Here is a 17,748-nt window from a genome sequence, read left to right as displayed (position 1 = left end):
TCAGAGGGTGAATGGTCAGTGCAATCTGAAAATCCTGGCCTTGTTAAGGCAAATCGCCTAATTCACAAAAACAGTGCTCATGTGAGTATCACATTGTCTTCAAGGGGAAGAATCACCAGCATAAGAGCTGCAGGACCAGGTGCTAATTTAATTTCTAGTTAATCATTCTTTAGCAATTTAATTGGGACTGGAGTTGGGGAGTGAAAGAGGAAGGGGCAACATTAAGGCTGGAAACTTCAAAGCACCAAAGTCCTGTAAACAGAAGTCCCACAGCAAGTGTACATCAGCTTAATTGCATATATGTTATGTATGTTATTTATGCTTTATGTATGCTGAATACAATGTAAGTTAAGATAAGATTGCTTTGAGAGTCATTTTTGTATTTTCTGATTTTGTGTGTATTTAAGTTTTCGATAAGTCTTCAGCCTTTTGGCTGATATTCACATGATCAAATCCAGTTAAGTCTGTTTAAATGTGATTGGGTCACTCTAGACTGCATGGCCCAGAGTATAGCAAATGTTTTATTTTTATTTGTATCCAGTGAGAACATACCAAAATGGCCAGCCATATTGATACCTTCTACAGCCACCGTAAATGAAGCTTCATCTGTTTGTAGGACACGTTGGAGTCTTTCATCCATCAAACATATCTCTTAAAATTGTTTTGTTAATGGAAACAAATTCTTAGACTTCGAAAGAGGCTTTATCTAGGCTATACATAATTTGAAAGCCTTCTTTAAGTATCTGGTTAGTTTCCTCAGTTGAAAAACATAAGAATTGTCATACGAGGTCACACCAATATTCTATCTAGCTCAGAATCGTGTCTCCGACAGTAGCCAGTATCAGAGTTGATGGGGATTGTTGGACTGATTCAACCCTGTCTTCTCCTTCTGGCTCCATACATTTAGGGACACTCTGAGCATGGGGTTACATCCATGACCATCTTGTCTAATGTCCACTGATGGATCTATCCTTGATTAACTTGTCTCGTTCTTGTTTGAACCCAGTTATGCTTTTGGCTTTCACAACATCCCATAGCAACAAGTTCCACATGTTAATTGTGAGGTGTGTGCAAAAGTACTTCCTCTTGTTTGCTATAAACTTGCCATCTGTTAATTTCATCAGTTGACTCTGGGTTTTTGTGTTGTGGAAAAGGGTAAATAACATTGCCCTATTTACTTTCTCCACATCTTTTGTGATTTTTATAGTCCTCTATAATATCCCTCTTTAAACGTCTCTTTTGTAGATTAAGCATCCCTGATCTTTTTAGTCTCTCCTCTTATGGAAACTGTTTCATACTCTTGATTTTCTTTGTTTCTCTTTTGTAACCTTCTCTAGTTTCATTATATCCTTTTGCACCCAGAAGTCCCCACCTTATAGGCTTGCTTGTTTTTCCCCTCTCTAAATCCAGCTGATGCTCTTTACACAGGGCTTCTCACTGTGCTTTGAACATTGGGGTCCTGATCTTGACTGGGACTGTGGATTCTACTGCAAAAGGCATATTTTGTGGTTTATTCATTCCCTTGGAAGTTGGATCCCCATCCAGATTTTTCATGTGGAAAAATGGCTGTTTAACCTAGGTCACAAAAATATCAATAGTCTCTTTTTTTAATTTTAATATTTTGGACTGGATCTTGTCTGTTGTTTTTATTTTCTCATATAACAAAGTATTTTGTTTTGAACATCATAGTTAATAGTACACAATTTGGACTGAGAAAACCATAGCTTTTATTCTTCTGCAAAGTCCTGTCTTCTACAGTATGTTTTCTAGTTAACTATGGACAGTGATGCAAAGGAAGTAAGCAGTTTGCTGTGACAGACTCTCTTTCCCTGGTAAACTGAAACCCAGTACCGTTTTTTGTGGGTGGTTTTCTTTTTGTGGGTTTTTTCTTTGAGTTTTTAATATCCTATACACCTATGTTAGACTTTAGGCTTCAGTTTTTTTGTTTTCCATCTTAAAAGTCATAACTGGATGGCAGACATTTAAAAAAAATCCATTTATACTGCGAAAATTGAGATAAGCTTTTACTTTTATTACCTTAGTTTGAACTTATTTACTGGGAAAATGGCTTGCTTTCCAACATAGTGTTTTTAACTACCCAACATATTGTATAAAGGAGAAAAGGAAAGTTAAAAATAGGGTATAAAATGGAAATTGGACTGTTTCAACCCAAATTATAGCTGTCTGTGAACACACAAAATAGTATATTTGCATCAATCCTTGGATGTGCAGTTGAAAGTTGTACTAAAATAAACTGGGTTTGACATCATTTATGGGACATCGTTTTTATACAGAAATAGACATTAGCAAGGTTTTTTGTTGTTGTTTTTGTTTTTTAACAATAAATTGAGTAATCTTTTCTTCAATAGATTTGCCAATATTTTTGTTCCAGCTAAGCTATTTTCTAGAATAAGAGTCAATGCTTGATGGAAGGAATGCTCTATTCTGTGCTATCTATGCATAAAGATTTAGTGTACCAGTAACAAGCTGTGGAGGCAACAGCTTTGGGGGTATCTGAAACAGCAACGTTAGTAGCATTTGAATGAATAGATAGTTGCAATGTTCACACGTGCTTTCTACAAAACTAGTCATTTTTCATCGCCCATTAAACAGCTGCTTGATCTGCTGGACACAGCAAGTGATCTTCTGATGCTTATGCTCTGTCATCAAAGCACTTTGAGTGAAATCCTGGTTCCACTGAAATGAATGGCAAAACTGCACTGGCTTCAGTGGGGCCAGAGTTTTTGCATGTCCCCATTTCTAGAGCTATAAAATGGGGATAATGCCATAGTTGTGTAATGCATATGTTACAAGTGTATTCTAAATCTTGGGAAATATTTACACAATACAGCATTTCAATGGATTTTTGAATTTTCAAAATATTCTTATGGCTGCTTTTTCCATTTCTCTGCTATGTACAGGTATGCAAAAGATTTCTGTGGTGGTTCTCCTGTAGGCTGAGAGAAAGGAATCCCTAATCACAGAATTGACTAATACTTACCCTGTGGCATAAGTACAGTAGTTATCAAGTTAATTACTTTACTGAGTACCATGTTTCTCTTACAGCCGTTCTGTCAAATGCAGTGCTTGGGGGGGATTGTAGCATATAAAACACAATACATGCAAAACACTCATTTAGCATGTACGATATAAATATGTGGAGTACTCATTTTGATTTACTTACTCTTAACTACATATTGTTCTGTTATACAAAATCTGAGTTTGTATGGCAGTCAACTCTTTGTGTGTGAGAGTGATTTCCTTTGTCTAGGCTACTAAAATGGATTAGGGATTTAAAGTACTGTAATAAGAATTGTATTTAAATCATCTTTACATAAAAATGCATCTACTGGTATCTGTAAACAAGAAGATTATTTTGATAATTCAGATTTCCATTTTTGAATACCTACTTAACACACAATTAAGTTTATAAATGGCTTAAATGTTGGAATTGCTACTGGACCAATAAATCAAGCGAATGTGTAAGCCTGTCTGAAAAATCTGCTTGAAATGGCTTCCAGAATAAGTCAAATGGAAATCTTCAGCTAAACAGACAAAACATTTTGCAGTGTTTACGACTATAGATTAAGGGGTAACTTGAACTAAGCTGATCTGAACAGAAGTAATAGCCTCATGCAATTGCTGATTTAAGATAGAATTGGAAGCCTAATTTTTCTCTCTGGGCTGAAATCCTAAAAACACAATTGTATATCTTTAGCTATGTGTACACAAAGCAGTCACATTGTTCACTAAAGAATCCTTAAATTGGAAGCCCTGTTAATATCCCTTTTGAATGTTGTTCCAGATACTTTATTAAGTAATCTTTGTCTCCTGTCTTGTTTTCTCTGAGGCTCCTAAAATGTAACTCTTGTAGCGTATTATAGTTAATCCAATGTACATGTCACTTGATCTAGAACACACATTGTTTTTAACAATTTGCATTAAGAAGCTCTTTTGGCACATTGAGGATTCTCCTCTCCACCCTGCCCCCTCCCCCATTCCTTTGTTACTCCAGGCCCTTGTTGGTGATAAGACGTTGGCATTTTGGCTGATGGATGCAGAGATGTATACAAATATGAGTGTACTTTCACCTCTCACTCCGGTTATTGATCGTGGAATACAGCTTCATAAAATGATTCGCCTCATTACTCATGCACTTGGAGGAGAGGGCTATCTCAACTTCATGGGTAAGTGATCTTAGCTAAAAGTGTCCATTTTCTTTTGTCATGTAGGCTTTGTGATAAAGTAAAACGACCTGGCAACATCCTGCAATTGCAGTATTTATCACAGAGTTGGAGATTTCAGTTTATATATTTTTACATAGTTGACTTTTTTTAATCTGGTTTCAAAAGGCAATAGTCTCTTTTAAGATGTAGTGTAGCCTACAACAGGAAAATTTAAATTGATTCATTCTAGGGTTTACAAAAAATATTTTAATCTCAAAAAGTGTTAAAGTAGTTGACGTGACAGGAGCACCCAAAGGGACACACATCTCAAAGAACTTCAGTTATTGCAAGGTGAGTAACTTCCCATTACTTAAATTATCATTTGTGTTGCAACTCTGAGTTTGCTTCAGTTTAATATTGAAGTACGAGTTTCACAAACACAAAAACACTCTTCAGATAAAAGACTTGCCTACCTTCTCTGTCCCTCTAACTCTCAAAGCTGTACATGCTGTCCACCAACTTTTAAGCTGAGGACAACTATAATGGTTACTTATAGACACTCACTAATTCTCATGAGGGTATAGTCTTAAACATGTGAATTAATTTCCATCCTTTGATTACTTTTATATATATGTATAATATAGTGTGTGTGTGCGCACACACACACACAATTTTCATCATGCAGATGATGTGAACCACAAATACCTATCTACATCCTCGTGATGGATATAGCGGACATAATCTATGGTGGATACAATATATTGTTTCCTTCATGAAGGAATAAGAACATCTAGACTTATGTGCAGTTCTGAGGAGGAACAAGAGATTGTGGTATATGTAGATAGCAATGACATAGAGGAAGATAGGAGAGAGGTCCTAGGGGCCTAATTTAAGCTGGTAGGTAAGAGACTGAAGTACAGGACCTCTATAGCAGCATTCTCTGAAATGTTTGCAGTTCCACAGTCAGCCAATTAGAACTGCAGGGTCTCAATGAGTGGATGAGACAATGATGTTCGAAAGAGGGCTTTAGATTTTTTAGGAACTGGAGAACCTTTTTGGAAAGGAGGAGCCTGTAGAGGAAGGATGGTCTCCACCTTAACCAAAAGGAAACAAGGGGGTTGGCATGCAAAACTAAAGATGTCATAGAGGAGTTTTAAACTAAGGGCTGGGGGAAAGCTGACTGGTCCAAAGGAGCATGCAGTTCAGATAGAGATGTCTCTTAGTGCAGGATTTATGAAAAGGAATACTCTATATCCTAGCAAAGAGGAGAGAATAGAAGTTGCTACAGTACAGATAGGAGCTGAAGAGAAAGTCGAATGAGGCATACAGCTAAATATTTTCAAAATTTTATAATGGCTTATATGCAAATACAAGAAGTTTAAATGCTAAAATGGGTGAACTTAAGTGCCTGGTGTTAAATGAGGATATTGATCTACTAAGCATCACTTGGTGGAATGATAATCAATGGGACTAGTAATATCAGAGTATAAATATGACAAAATAGGTCACACTGGTGAGGGAATGGCAGAGTACATGATAAAAAAGCAAAAAGTCAAATATAATAAAAATCTTAAATGAATCAAACTACCTAGACACTCTATGGATAGAAATTCCATGCTTGAATAATAAGAATATAGCAGCAGCAATATACTGCTGACCACCTGACCAGGATGGTGATGGTGACTGTGTAATACTCAGGGGGATTAGAAAGGCTAAATAAACAAAAAAACCAATAATATTGAGGCATTTCAGCTTTCCCCATATTGACTGGGTATATGTCACCTGAGATGGGATGCAAACATAAAAATTCTTGACACCATTAATGACTGCTTCTTGGAGCAGCTAGTCCTGGAACCCACAAGGAAAGAGGCAATTCTTGATTTAGTCTTAAGTGGAGCACAAGTTCTGATCCAAGAGTTGAATATAGCTGAACCACTCAGTAATAGCAACCCTACTGTAATTAAATTTAAACATCCTTGTAGAGGGGACATACCATATAAACCCGCCCATGACAGCAGCATTTATTTTAAAAAAGGGGAGTTACACTAAAACAAGCAGGCTCGTTAAACAGAAATTAACAGGAACAGTCACAGGAGTGAAATGCCTCCAAACTGTATGTAAACTTTTTAAGAACACTATAAAAGACACTCACACTAAATATATACTCCAAATTAAAAACAAAAAAAACAAAAAAAAACAAAAACAGCAAGAAAACCCTGTTCCGCCCCCACCAAAAAAAAAAAAATGCCACCCTGTCTAAAAGTGATGATTAGAGGCAAGTGGAAAAGTATAATTAGGCAGGCCAAAAAAGAATTTGAAGAGCAACTAGTAAAAGACACAAAAATAAACAGCAACAATGTTTTTAAGTACATCAGAACCAGGATGCCTGCTAAACCATCAGTGGGGCCATGATGATCAAAATGCCAAAGGAGCACTCAAAGATGGTAAGTCCGTTGTGGAGAAGCTAAATGAATTCTTTACATCAGTCTTGACTGGAGAGGATGTGAGGGAGATTGCTTCATCACAACTTTTTTTTTTTTTTTTTTTTTTTTTTAAGGTAACAAATCTGAGTAATCGTACCAGATGAAGGTGTCAGTAGAGAGTTTGGAACACATTCATTAATGAAATTCATCAGAACCAGATAAGCTCGTTGACTTTAAGATCAGAAGGGAGCATTATGATCATCTAGTCTGACCTCCTGCACATTGCAAGCCGCAGAACTTCACCCACTCACTCCTGTAATAGACTCATAACCTCTGGTTGAGTTACTGAAGTCCTCAAATAATGATTTAAAGACTTCAAGTAATAGAATCTAAAACCTCCCAGGGTCTCGGCCAATCTGATCCAGGGAAAAGTTCCTTCCCAACCCCAAATATGGTGATCAATTAGATCCTGAGCATGCAGGCAAGACCCACCATCCAGACACCTAGGAAAGAATTTTCTGTAGTAACTCAGAAACTTCCTGATCTAGTGTCCTATCAACGGCTGTTGGAGATATTTGCTGTTAACAGTTGCAGATCAGTTACATGATGCCTTAGGCAATCTCATCATACCATCCCCTCCTTAAATTTGTCAAGCTTAATATTAAAGCAGTTAGACTTTTTGCTGTGCTGTACACTGCTCTCCTTGGAAGGCTGTTACAAAACTTCACTCCTTTGATAGTTAGAAACCTTTGCCTATCACTAAAATCAGCCTCTGTACCATGTAACTGGAGGATAGCTAATGTAACGCTAATTTATTTATTTATCTGTTTGCCTCTGGAGCATTTAAAAATAAACAATCCTGGCAATTACAGGCTGGTATACCTAACTTCAGTACCAGACAAACTGGTTGAAACTATTATAAAGAACAGTGATCAGACACCAAATGAACATGATGTTTTAGGGAAGAGTCAACATTGCTTTTGTAAAGGGAAATCATTGCTCACCAATGTATTAGAATGTGTAGAGGGGTCAACAAACATATGAACAAGTGTGATCCAATGATATAGTGTATTTGGACTTTCAGAAAGCCTTTGACAAGGTCCCATGCCAAAAGTTCTTAAACAAAGTATGCAGTTGTGGGATAGAAAGAACAGTCCTCTCATAAATCATTAACTGTTTAAAAGATAGGAAACAAAAGGTAGGAATAAATGTTCAGTTTTCACAATGGAAAGTGGTAAACAGCAGGATCCCCCAAGGATCTGTGCTAGGATCAGTGTTCCTTAACTTATTCATAAATGATCTGAAAAGAGGATAAACAATGAAGTGGCAAATTTGCAGACCATGCTAAATTTTACTCAATAGGTAAGTCCAAACTGACTGTGTAGAGTTACAAAGGGATCTCTCAAAACTGGGTGATAGGGCCACAAAATGGCAGATGAAATTCAGTGTTATGTATTCAAGTAATGCACATTGGAAAATATAACCCCAACTATACATACAAAATGTTGTGGTAAAATTAGCTTTTACCACTCAAGAAAGAGATCCTAAAGTCACTGTGTGTAGTTCTCTGAAAACATCTGCTCAATGTGCAATGGCAGTCAAAAAAGCTAACTATGTTAGGAACCATTAAGAAAGGTAGAGATAATACAGAAAATATCATAATGCTACTTCATAAATCCATGCTGTGCCCACATCTTGAATACTGTATGCAGTTGTGGTCACCCCATTTCTAAAAAGATGTATTCACATTGGAAAAGGTACAGAAAGGGTCCAAAAATAAAGATTATGGGTATGGAACAGTGTTCATATAAGAAGAGATTAAAAAGACTGGGACTGTTCCTCTTAAAAAAGAGACCACTCAGGGGGATATTACCAAGGTCTATAAAATCATGAATGGTATGGAGAAAGTGACTAGGCAAGTATTATCCTTTCACATAACATAAGAACCAGCTGTCACCCAATTAAATGAATAGACAGCAGGTTTGAAAAAAACAAAAGGAAGTACTTCTTCACACAATGCACAGTCAACCCGTGGCATTCGTTGTGCTGGGGATGTTTTGAAGGTCAAAAATATGACTGGGTTCAATAAAGAATTAGACAAGTTCAGGGAGGATAGGTCCCTGAGTGGCTATTAGCCAAGATGGTGAGGGACACAATTCCATGCCCTGGGTGTCCATAAGCCTCTGACTGCCAGAGGCTAGGACTGAATGATCGGACTGATCATTTAATGATTTCCTTGTTCTGTCCAATCCCTCTGAAACCTCTGACACTGACTGCTGCAGATATTCGACTAGATGGACCAATGGTTTGACCAGCATGACCATTCTTACGTTCTTATGCTCTCTGAAGTTTATACGCTATATTAAATATCACAGATAATGTGAAATAATTTTTGCATGTTTAATAAGCTTTTTATTCAGCTTGAACAACTTTGTTTTCAATAAAGTGTTTTCTGACAGTGCAGAAAAATGAAGGTAATAAATATTTGTTAAATATAGGAATGCAGGAATCAAAATAGAAATAAGTTACATCAGCTTGTCCTTTCACAATAATAAGTACACTAGCTAAGGAGGGAGGTGTCTGGAAAATGTTTCTACTAAATTAGAGATGTCACTGCCATGTATTGGCATCATAAGGTTAGAAAAACTGCAGGAAGTCGACTTTGCATGTTAAATTTGGAATGTCAGTGCAGGCTGATTGAGAGCTTAATACTGTGTATGCTTGTAGTGTGAGTGAAATTTTTAGTAAATGTAATATTTGATAAAATGTACTTATGTAAAAACAGAAAACTACAATAGATAATGGAAGGGAACACAGAAGTCCAGAGTGCCTACTATCTACTACGCTTAAAATAATTGTCATGCTGTCTATTCAAGCAAATAAAATAAGCTGAAATAGCTGTGTTTTTAGATTTTGTTTGTTTGTTTTATTTTTGTATATTTGTTGTGTCAGGGAAAGCAGCCTCCTAGAACGAATCCTGGGGAGGAGAATGAGCAGTGAGAGTCTTCTAGTATGATGGGGGGTGAAGTTGAAGTTCTCTCCTTGTATTTCTTGCGATCTCTCCAACAATACTGAAATGCTTACATAAATCCATATCTGAAGCAGGACTCTTAAAATTTCTACTTTGGTCCTCATAGCCACAGTGACTTAACTCCTGAAACAAAGGTTCTGGAGTCAGCAATTTACAGCTCAGCTAAGTGTCAAGTGCACCAAAACTACCTGCGTGTTCACTCGGGTATTTACTTCAGAATATAAAAACCCTTTCACAATCTCATGTGTTAGCTCCTGTCACAGCCGATCAGTGCACCTGGGATATGTTTTTCTGTTGGTGAGAAGCTAAGTCTGGCTTTGCTCCAAGCTCCCCTCGGGACTATCTTAATTTCTGTTTGAAGGTCTAAACAAAGAACTACAGCACCCGTCAGACCGACGTTTTAGAATTCAGAGAACTCTGTATGGCAGTCAAGTGCCACAGTTTTTGACAGAAACAGAGTTTCCTATGGGATGTATCTGAAGGTTGTGACCTAAAGATATTGCTAGTCTTTCACTAAGTCCATTTAGCAGCTTTCTCCAAGAGGTCTTTGATATGACTTCTCAGGTTGAATACCCCTCTATCAATAAGCAGCCAGTGTTTCTGTACACTGGTAGCTAAGTTACCAATATCTCTTTTTGCCTTGTTTTTCATGGTTCTGGATATCCAATTATCATTTGCAGGCACTCTCCTTTCCCTCCCTGTGTTCCCTACTGCTTAAATCTCAATTCATGTGCATTGACACATGAAAACTTGAATGAGAATAGGGACAATTGTGTAAGATTTGTAAATTGGTCTCTTCATAATACAAACCCTCAGGAACATTCTTCCCTTTTGTATCCTGTTTCTCAGTTCTGTCTACAGCTTTGCAAGTAATCACTGTGGCTTTAGGCATCCATCTGGCTCTTCTAAAGGCTTGTTTTAGAAAGGAAAAATAGTTGCATATGCTTATTCTGGATGAATGTGAGGATGATAATCCAAGAACACTCTGTAATGGGATATGTACTGTCTCTGAAAGATCAATTTACAGTTAAGAGGGAGGGATTCTATAATACTTATTTAGTGTGGGGAATGTCTGTTTCTCTGCTCTGAAGTAGAGGCGGTGAGCCATAATCTCACTTTAATTGGAGCTTGTTCATCACCACTCCCATACCAGGCTGAGATTTTAACAGGCTCCTAAGACATATTAGTGCTGTTTAGCTACTGTGAGAGGGCAAATTAATCTTGCCTACTGTATTAGGGACTTTACAGGATACAGCCATTCTTCTTGTAAACGTTCTGCTCTTAGTCAGCATGTCAGTAGTTTAGCAATTCACGTTCTTTTCATCTGCTTCTGTCTTTTCCACACATCCTTCAATACCATGAAGATGCTGACAGAAATGGCAGTTTGTTTTTCAAAAATTGCTTTTGAAAGATAGTGTCCTGCAGGTCTTTGTGGTTGGTGATTTTATTCAGTGGCACAAGTATTTTTACTGTTGTGGGGTTTTTTTTGTTTGTTTTTTTAATTTTATATATCCATGGGTGTGCACTTTTGCATATAATTGAAATACATTATGCATACAATTGTAATATACTTCAAAACAGCCTAAAGGGGCAGCTGGAAAAAATAAATAAGCCTGGCTTTCTCTGTGTACAGCTGCTTATAAATGCCAGATTAGCTCTCACCTAGTTGCTATTCCTGAGAAAGATTTAAACTAGTGAAATAAGCCGATATCCTCACTGTTGTTTTTTTTTCCAGATTTCCCCTTTTAGATGTTTGATTCCTTTGTTTTTGAGAAGTTACTGTGTTTTCAAGAGTCTGATATCGCTGAATTTCCTAACTTACAAAATGTAGTTTAGTTCTTTAGGATGCTCAAGTAATAAACATCTGGTCCATGCTATTTTATTTTTTCTACTATGGTAGCACTTAGGAGTTCCAAATAGAGATTTGTGCCCTATCATGATAAACACTTTACAAATAAGTAACACAGACAATTCCTGCCTTGGAGTTCACAGCCTTGGATTTAGATGATACACAATATGTCAGAGTTTGTCAAACAGGGGTCACCGCTTGTGTAGGGAAAGCCCCTGGCGGGCTGGGCTGGTGTGTTTACCTACCTCATCCACAAGTTCAGCCGATCACGGCTCTCGCTGGCCACGGATCACTATTCCAGGCCAGCAGCTTCCATTGGCCCGGAACAGCAATCCGCGGCCAGTGGGAGCCACGATCGGCCGAACCTGTGGATGGGGCAGGTAAACACATGGCCCAGCCCACCAGGGGCTTTCTCTAAACAAGCGGTGACCCCTGTTTGACAAACTCTGCAATATGTCAATAATCAAATTAATGGGAGGTGGGTGGGAGGACAGGGTAACATTAGAAACAGGTATGATCATATCAGTTAGTTGCAGGTTATTGCCAGCCTCATCAATATTACTGCTGGTCAGCATTCATATTACCAAAAATTCTCATTTAATCAGTGTGGGTAGTCTTTGTTCATAATCCTGCTTTCTCTTAGATAAATTTAATTATTAAATAAGAGACAAACGTATTATCTTTGGTTAAAAAAAATATAAGTTTGAAAGAGAGTAGATGGTATAGTTTGACTAAAACTTCACAAACACTTGTTTGCAAAACTTAAAATGAATTATTCTTATTTTACACTTAAGAAATCTTTAAGATAAGCAGTCCTGCACTTCAGCTCATGGTAGCTGAATAGTCTTAATGTATGTTTAGTGGAAAAAGAAATAGTACAGTACATGATATATTTTTCAGTGTAGCAATTTTATGTGTGGGAGGTGAAGATTTAGCAATTGGGGTTCTAATTAAGTATTGCTTTCTCAAGTTGTTTGTCAGTGCTAACTGGTATGGATTCATGCTGGGATTCATTCAAATAAATGGATTTGAGTCTCAGTCCATTTAAAATAAATGAGGAAGCAGTTTTATTGTTCAACAGGTTGTCAGTGAGAAATGCCATGACTATCCATCGCTGTTCCTTTTTGGGGTCTCACCATTTGCACCATCAACGAGTGTCATACCTTAGGCCTTTACCTGTTCTGGGTGGAATTCCACAATTTGCCCATGCTTGGACCAGAACTTGCATTACAGCCCTCTGCTTGCCAGGTGTGTTATTTATTAGGCCCAATAGGCTTGGCACTGGGAGAGTTTTCCTGTAGGATCCTGTGACTATGAACATTAGCAGTGATACAGAAACAGTTTTTTCAAGACAAAGCATGCTTTATTTTGCCAAAAGGTATGCTGCACTTTGAAAGATGGATTTAAAGTAACAGAGACCGACTCACATTTCCTCATATAAGCTCAACCTTCTTATCTGTAATTCAGGTGGGTCTACTTCTTCCCTATCTCTGAGTGGGAGGCAATGCTCATGGCCTGTTCCCTCTGTTACTGTGTCCTCCCAGCCTGTCCATTTTTGTTTTTGTTTTTTGTTTTCATTTGCACACTCAGCTCATTTCCCCCCCAAACAAACCCTCCTTTTCCTAGCATCTGAGGTTTTAGGTCTCTTTTGAGCTCAAGCTTAGCCTTGGGAAGAGGAAAACATCCAAACTTGGATGAAACCAATTAAATAGCTTCTCCCCACAACTGATGGCCCAGCTATTGTTATCTTGAACCCTGTGAAGCTGGGTATCTGACAGAGTGCCTTATCTGTGTCATTGTTTCATTTCCTGCCAAAAAGCCAACCCCCAGTTCCAGTGTGACTTAACCTTTTTGCTTAATAAGTAATTAAATACAAAATCGAACAGGGAAACTGTCAGACACATAAGAATAATGCAGATATCTCCCAATTTGTTACAAGAGGCAAAAGAGATAATGGCATTGTAGTGCTAATATTTGTTAGTGTCCAAACACTCCATGTAGGAATGGAGCCCATTGTGTTTGTATCTGTACAAATCTAGAAAAGAGATGATGGCTCTTCTTTAGATTATGAACCCTTCAGATGCAAATGGATGAAGGATCAAGGGACAGGGAAACACAGACAAATGAACAAGTATGGTGAAGAACAGGCACAGCTTTGCTACCTATGTAGTAGGTGTTTTTTCTTTAATTGCAATGTGAGGGGAGGGAGTAAGGGACTAGGGAAAGGAAAGGAGAGGAACAGTGAAAGCTGTGTAGTAATGTTGTGTTTGATTGATTAAAATTTCCAATAAAAATAAAAGTTTGAAGGGCCCATTAAGAATCAACCAAAGGAAACTATAGTGCTGCTGTGATGTGCATACAGCTATTAAATTCAGGAAGTTTAAATAGTGTACTATGTAAAGTGAATGCCAGAAGATGAAAAATACATAGACTCATGGGAAGCAAAAATGAGGTAATCTGAAGTGCAATCCAATAAGACTTTTAACCTCTGTGAATGCTTGCTTAACATTGTGAGAGTCAGTTGGCACTGCTTGGCTTCTCCCTCTGTCGAGAGGGAACAACACACAGAACAACAAAACAAATCCTTCCCCGACAGATTTGAAAGTATCTTCTTTCCTCATTGGTCCTTCAGGTCAGGTGCCAACTAGGTTATTTGAACTGCTTAACTCTTTACAGGGAAGGCAATCCAGTAGAGCTGCCCAGGAGGGATTTTATGCTACTGAATGGGCTGGCATGCATAAAGGTTGCTACCTTTTCCCCTACATTCACGACACCTCGCAAAACACACTTTGAGCTACTGGGTATATTAAGTACCTAACTTCACTTTGTTCTGACAGGAAGGATGAACTTCTGGTTAAAATGTGGGCCAAGGAGTCCTGCTGTCTGAACTCTGTTCCAAGCTGTGAGAAACTTTGTGTTCTTTTGAACAAATTACTTAAATTGTTTGTGCCGCAACTACTCTTCTCAAAAATGACATGGCTGTATACCTCCATACTGGTATTGTGACGCTTAATTAATTGCTTTCAGATTCTTAGCTGGAAAGTTCTGTCGAAGTGCAAATTATTGTGATGTCTGTTTATTGAGACTTCACTGGAACCAACATCTTTTTAAAAGTTGCCTGAAGCAAATGCTGGAGACTAGCAGGGAAGTAGTAGAACAAGATTGATCTTTTAAAATAATAAATGGGAGGAGAAGGTTGGAAATCCTTTCTCCCTCAACTCCCACCTAAAACCTGATTTCTAAGCACATTCAAATATCAAAAAATTTCTGTTTCAAAACTGGAAGCACCAGTGCACCAGAGAAAAATGCCTAGGCCAGGGCTTGTTACTTTCTTTGCCTTGGGTACATAAGATAAATATTTTTGCCTCATACACTAATAGCAGTGATACTGATCTGTAACACTGTTTGTCTACTCTAACACATGTAAGAAATATATGATTAGATTTGGGAGAGCAACAAAAATGATACAGTAGAACCTCAAAGATACAAATACCTCAGAAATGGAGGTTGTTTGTAACCGAACAAAACAATATGGTTGTTCCTTCCAAAGTTTACAACTGAACATTGACTTAATACAGCTTTAAAACTTTACTATGCAGAAGAAAAATGCTGTTTTTAACCATCTTAATTTAAATGAAACAAGCACAAAAACAGTTTACCTTGTGAAATCTTTTATCTTTCCCTTTATTTTTTTTAATAGTTTACATTTAACAAAGTACCATACTATACAGTATTTGCAGTTTATTTATCTATTTTTTTAATCTCTGCTTCCTGATTGTGTACTTTCAGTTCCAAATGAGACGTGTATTTGACCAGTTGGTTCATAATACTGGTATCATAACTCTGAGGGTCCACTGTAAAAGGTTTAGAAAACCTAGCCTATGAGGAAAGGTTAAAAAAACTGAGCTTGTTTAGTCTTGAGAAAAGACTGAGAGGGGACCTGATAAGTCTTCAAATATGTTAGAGGCTCTTGTAAAGAGGACTATGATCAATCGCTCAGGGCTGACGGGGACAGGAGGGGGAAGCCGGTACAAATTTCCAGGGCCTAGTGGTCCGGAAGGGGGCCCGGCTTCGTGGGCCCTGTTTAGCCGATCAGCCCTTGCTGGGGGGACCTGAAAAAAATTTTTCATCGTGGCCCAAACCTGCCCTCAGCCCTGCAATTGCTCTCCATGTCAATTGATGGTAGGACCACAAGTAGTAGGCTTAATATGCAGCAATGCAGAGCTATTGGATCACCGTATTGGAGGGGGACGATGAAATTCTAATGGTAATAATGGGTAAGCACTCGAACAGGTTACTAAGGAAGTTTGTGGAATCCCTGACATTGAAGGTTATTAAGAACAGGTGAAACAAGAACCTTTCAGTGTTGGCAGCAGCATCATAGAGTATGGGTCACGTTATGTTTGGACAGGATAGGCTAACACTTTTGCTAAGCTGGCTGGCTTTGGCCTAACTGTGCTTTCCATGTGTGTTGCCTTGCTGCCTTATCTTTGTGTAAACTTGATCAATTATGCTTGCAGCTGTTGTGTAGAACAGAGTTGATATTTTGACCACAGAATGTGTCTAAACTGGAAGATATTACATAGATAAGAGGAAGTTATCAGTACCATGGAGATATAGAGTGTACTGCCAAAAATGATTAGGGGAAAACCAGGAAGTCCCTAGGCTGAGTACAGAGTGTATGGCCTGGTCAGCCTCCAGATCTATGTGTGATAAAGGGAAATAAACCAATTAGAAAAGAGAGTGAACTTTTGCTGTCTTTGCTATTTTCATGTTGTATAAATTGAAGTTTATGGTCCTGGCTAGACCAAATTACTCAGGAGGAAAAGTTCCTTCTTGATTATGCTTCTGCCAACTGCAGAGACCCAGCTTTTTCAGAAGGAGGGGAGAAGTGAACTAAATTTCCCCCCTTTGATCCTGAGCAACTTAACTCAAACAAAACTAAAGCAACCAATACAACCAAAAATGGGAAAAAACCCTTCAGACAGTGTTCTGCGAAAGGCAATGCAGAGCCAAAGAGAACTAATCTTCTGTTATAATTCACTGGAACTGTAATTGTGGGACATGGCTTAGCAGCTAACATGTTGTTTTTACTACATAAAAGATCATACACAAGTTCTAACATGGATTTGGACCTGTTGGTTTCTAATAGTTTGGAGTTTGTTCACCTCAGTGTTGTCATTTAATTCCCTAAATCAGTGTTGCTTTATAAGGTAGGAGAAACTGTTGGCTCTTCTTGGCTGGGTATGTCTCAATCTCTCCTTTTGGAGCACTTCCACTCTTTATGAATAGCTAAATAGTCTCAGAGCCAGAAAGATCCTGATTAACTCTCTAGTCCTGTGGTTAGCACACTCATCTGGGATGTGGGAGACCTGGGTTTTGCTCCTTGCTCTGCCTGATTCAGGCCAGGGACTTGAACTTGGGTCTCCCACAAGACTGCCCTAACCACTAGGCTATAGAAAGTTGTGGGATAGGAGCTTCTCTCTTTTTGACCAGAAATCCATCCTGGACCATGGAAACATTCCTGAGAAAAGTTTTGTTGAAACCAAGCAGTGCTAAAGAACACACCTTTTTTCTTAGTTAATTTGGGAGGCACAGAATGGAGAGGGGAGCGTGAAGTGTTGGTGAAAGAGTGAAAATAAAATCTATCTGGCTCGTGCTTTTCTTTGTTCTTATTTTGTGTGGATTTTATTTTAGTGAACAAGGCAGGTTGTTTGGGTTTTTTTCCACCAGTTGGTGCTTATTTGTGTGCAGCTCTTTATAAAGGCTGCCAGCTTCTCAGAAAGTAATGTTAATAATAGTTAGTTAATAATGTTGATTGAGGAACCCAAACTCAACTCCCTCCTCCCTGTCAGGGAAAATTTTCACTTTTAAGTAGGCTAGAGTAGCCAGAACAGTTAATTCACAGATGTGTGCACTCACAAATTTCATAAAACATACTTACTATATAAATAATCTTTCCTTTTCCTTTTCCTTTTCTCTTTCTATATTATTCTTACCCTTCTACATTCATCTTGATTGGATCTAGGTGAAATTTTTCAACCAAAACTTTTTTCACCAACATGCAGATTTCGAGTTACAGCAAAATGTTTTGCTAATGTATGTCAGTTTTGCCAAATCATCCCTCTAGGTCATGATGGAATCTAAATGTTTCAGTTTGACATTTTCTAAACAAAATGCTTCAATTAGAAATGTCTGAATTAGAAATTACTTTTACTAAAAGAAAAAAAAACTTAAAATGTTTTTTGTTTGATCCCAAATGGTTTATTTCTTAGGATT

At 37.9% G+C, this 17,748-nt stretch overlaps 1 protein-coding gene across 9 annotated transcripts in view; it reads left to right on the top strand.

The window, feature by feature from the left end:
• The window catches only part of GBE1 (1,4-alpha-glucan branching enzyme 1), a 301,814-nt gene that overhangs the window by 214,209 nt on the left and 69,857 nt on the right, over positions 1-17,748 (top strand). For all 9 annotated transcript variants that reach the window (XM_030580312.1, XM_030580342.1, XM_030580369.1 and 6 more), the window contains one exon: positions 4,016-4,187. In XM_030580312.1, coding sequence (XP_030436172.1) covers positions 4,016-4,187 — 172 coding nt within the window. The remainder of the gene's footprint in view (positions 1-4,015; positions 4,188-17,748) is intronic.

Source organism: Gopherus evgoodei, chromosome 1 (genome assembly GCF_007399415.2).
Source record: "Gopherus evgoodei ecotype Sinaloan lineage chromosome 1, rGopEvg1_v1.p, whole genome shotgun sequence".
Taxonomy (NCBI): Eukaryota; Metazoa; Chordata; order Testudines; family Testudinidae; genus Gopherus; species Gopherus evgoodei.
Note: the sequence above shows the minus strand (reverse complement) of the source record. Positions and strands in the feature narration are given on the sequence as shown.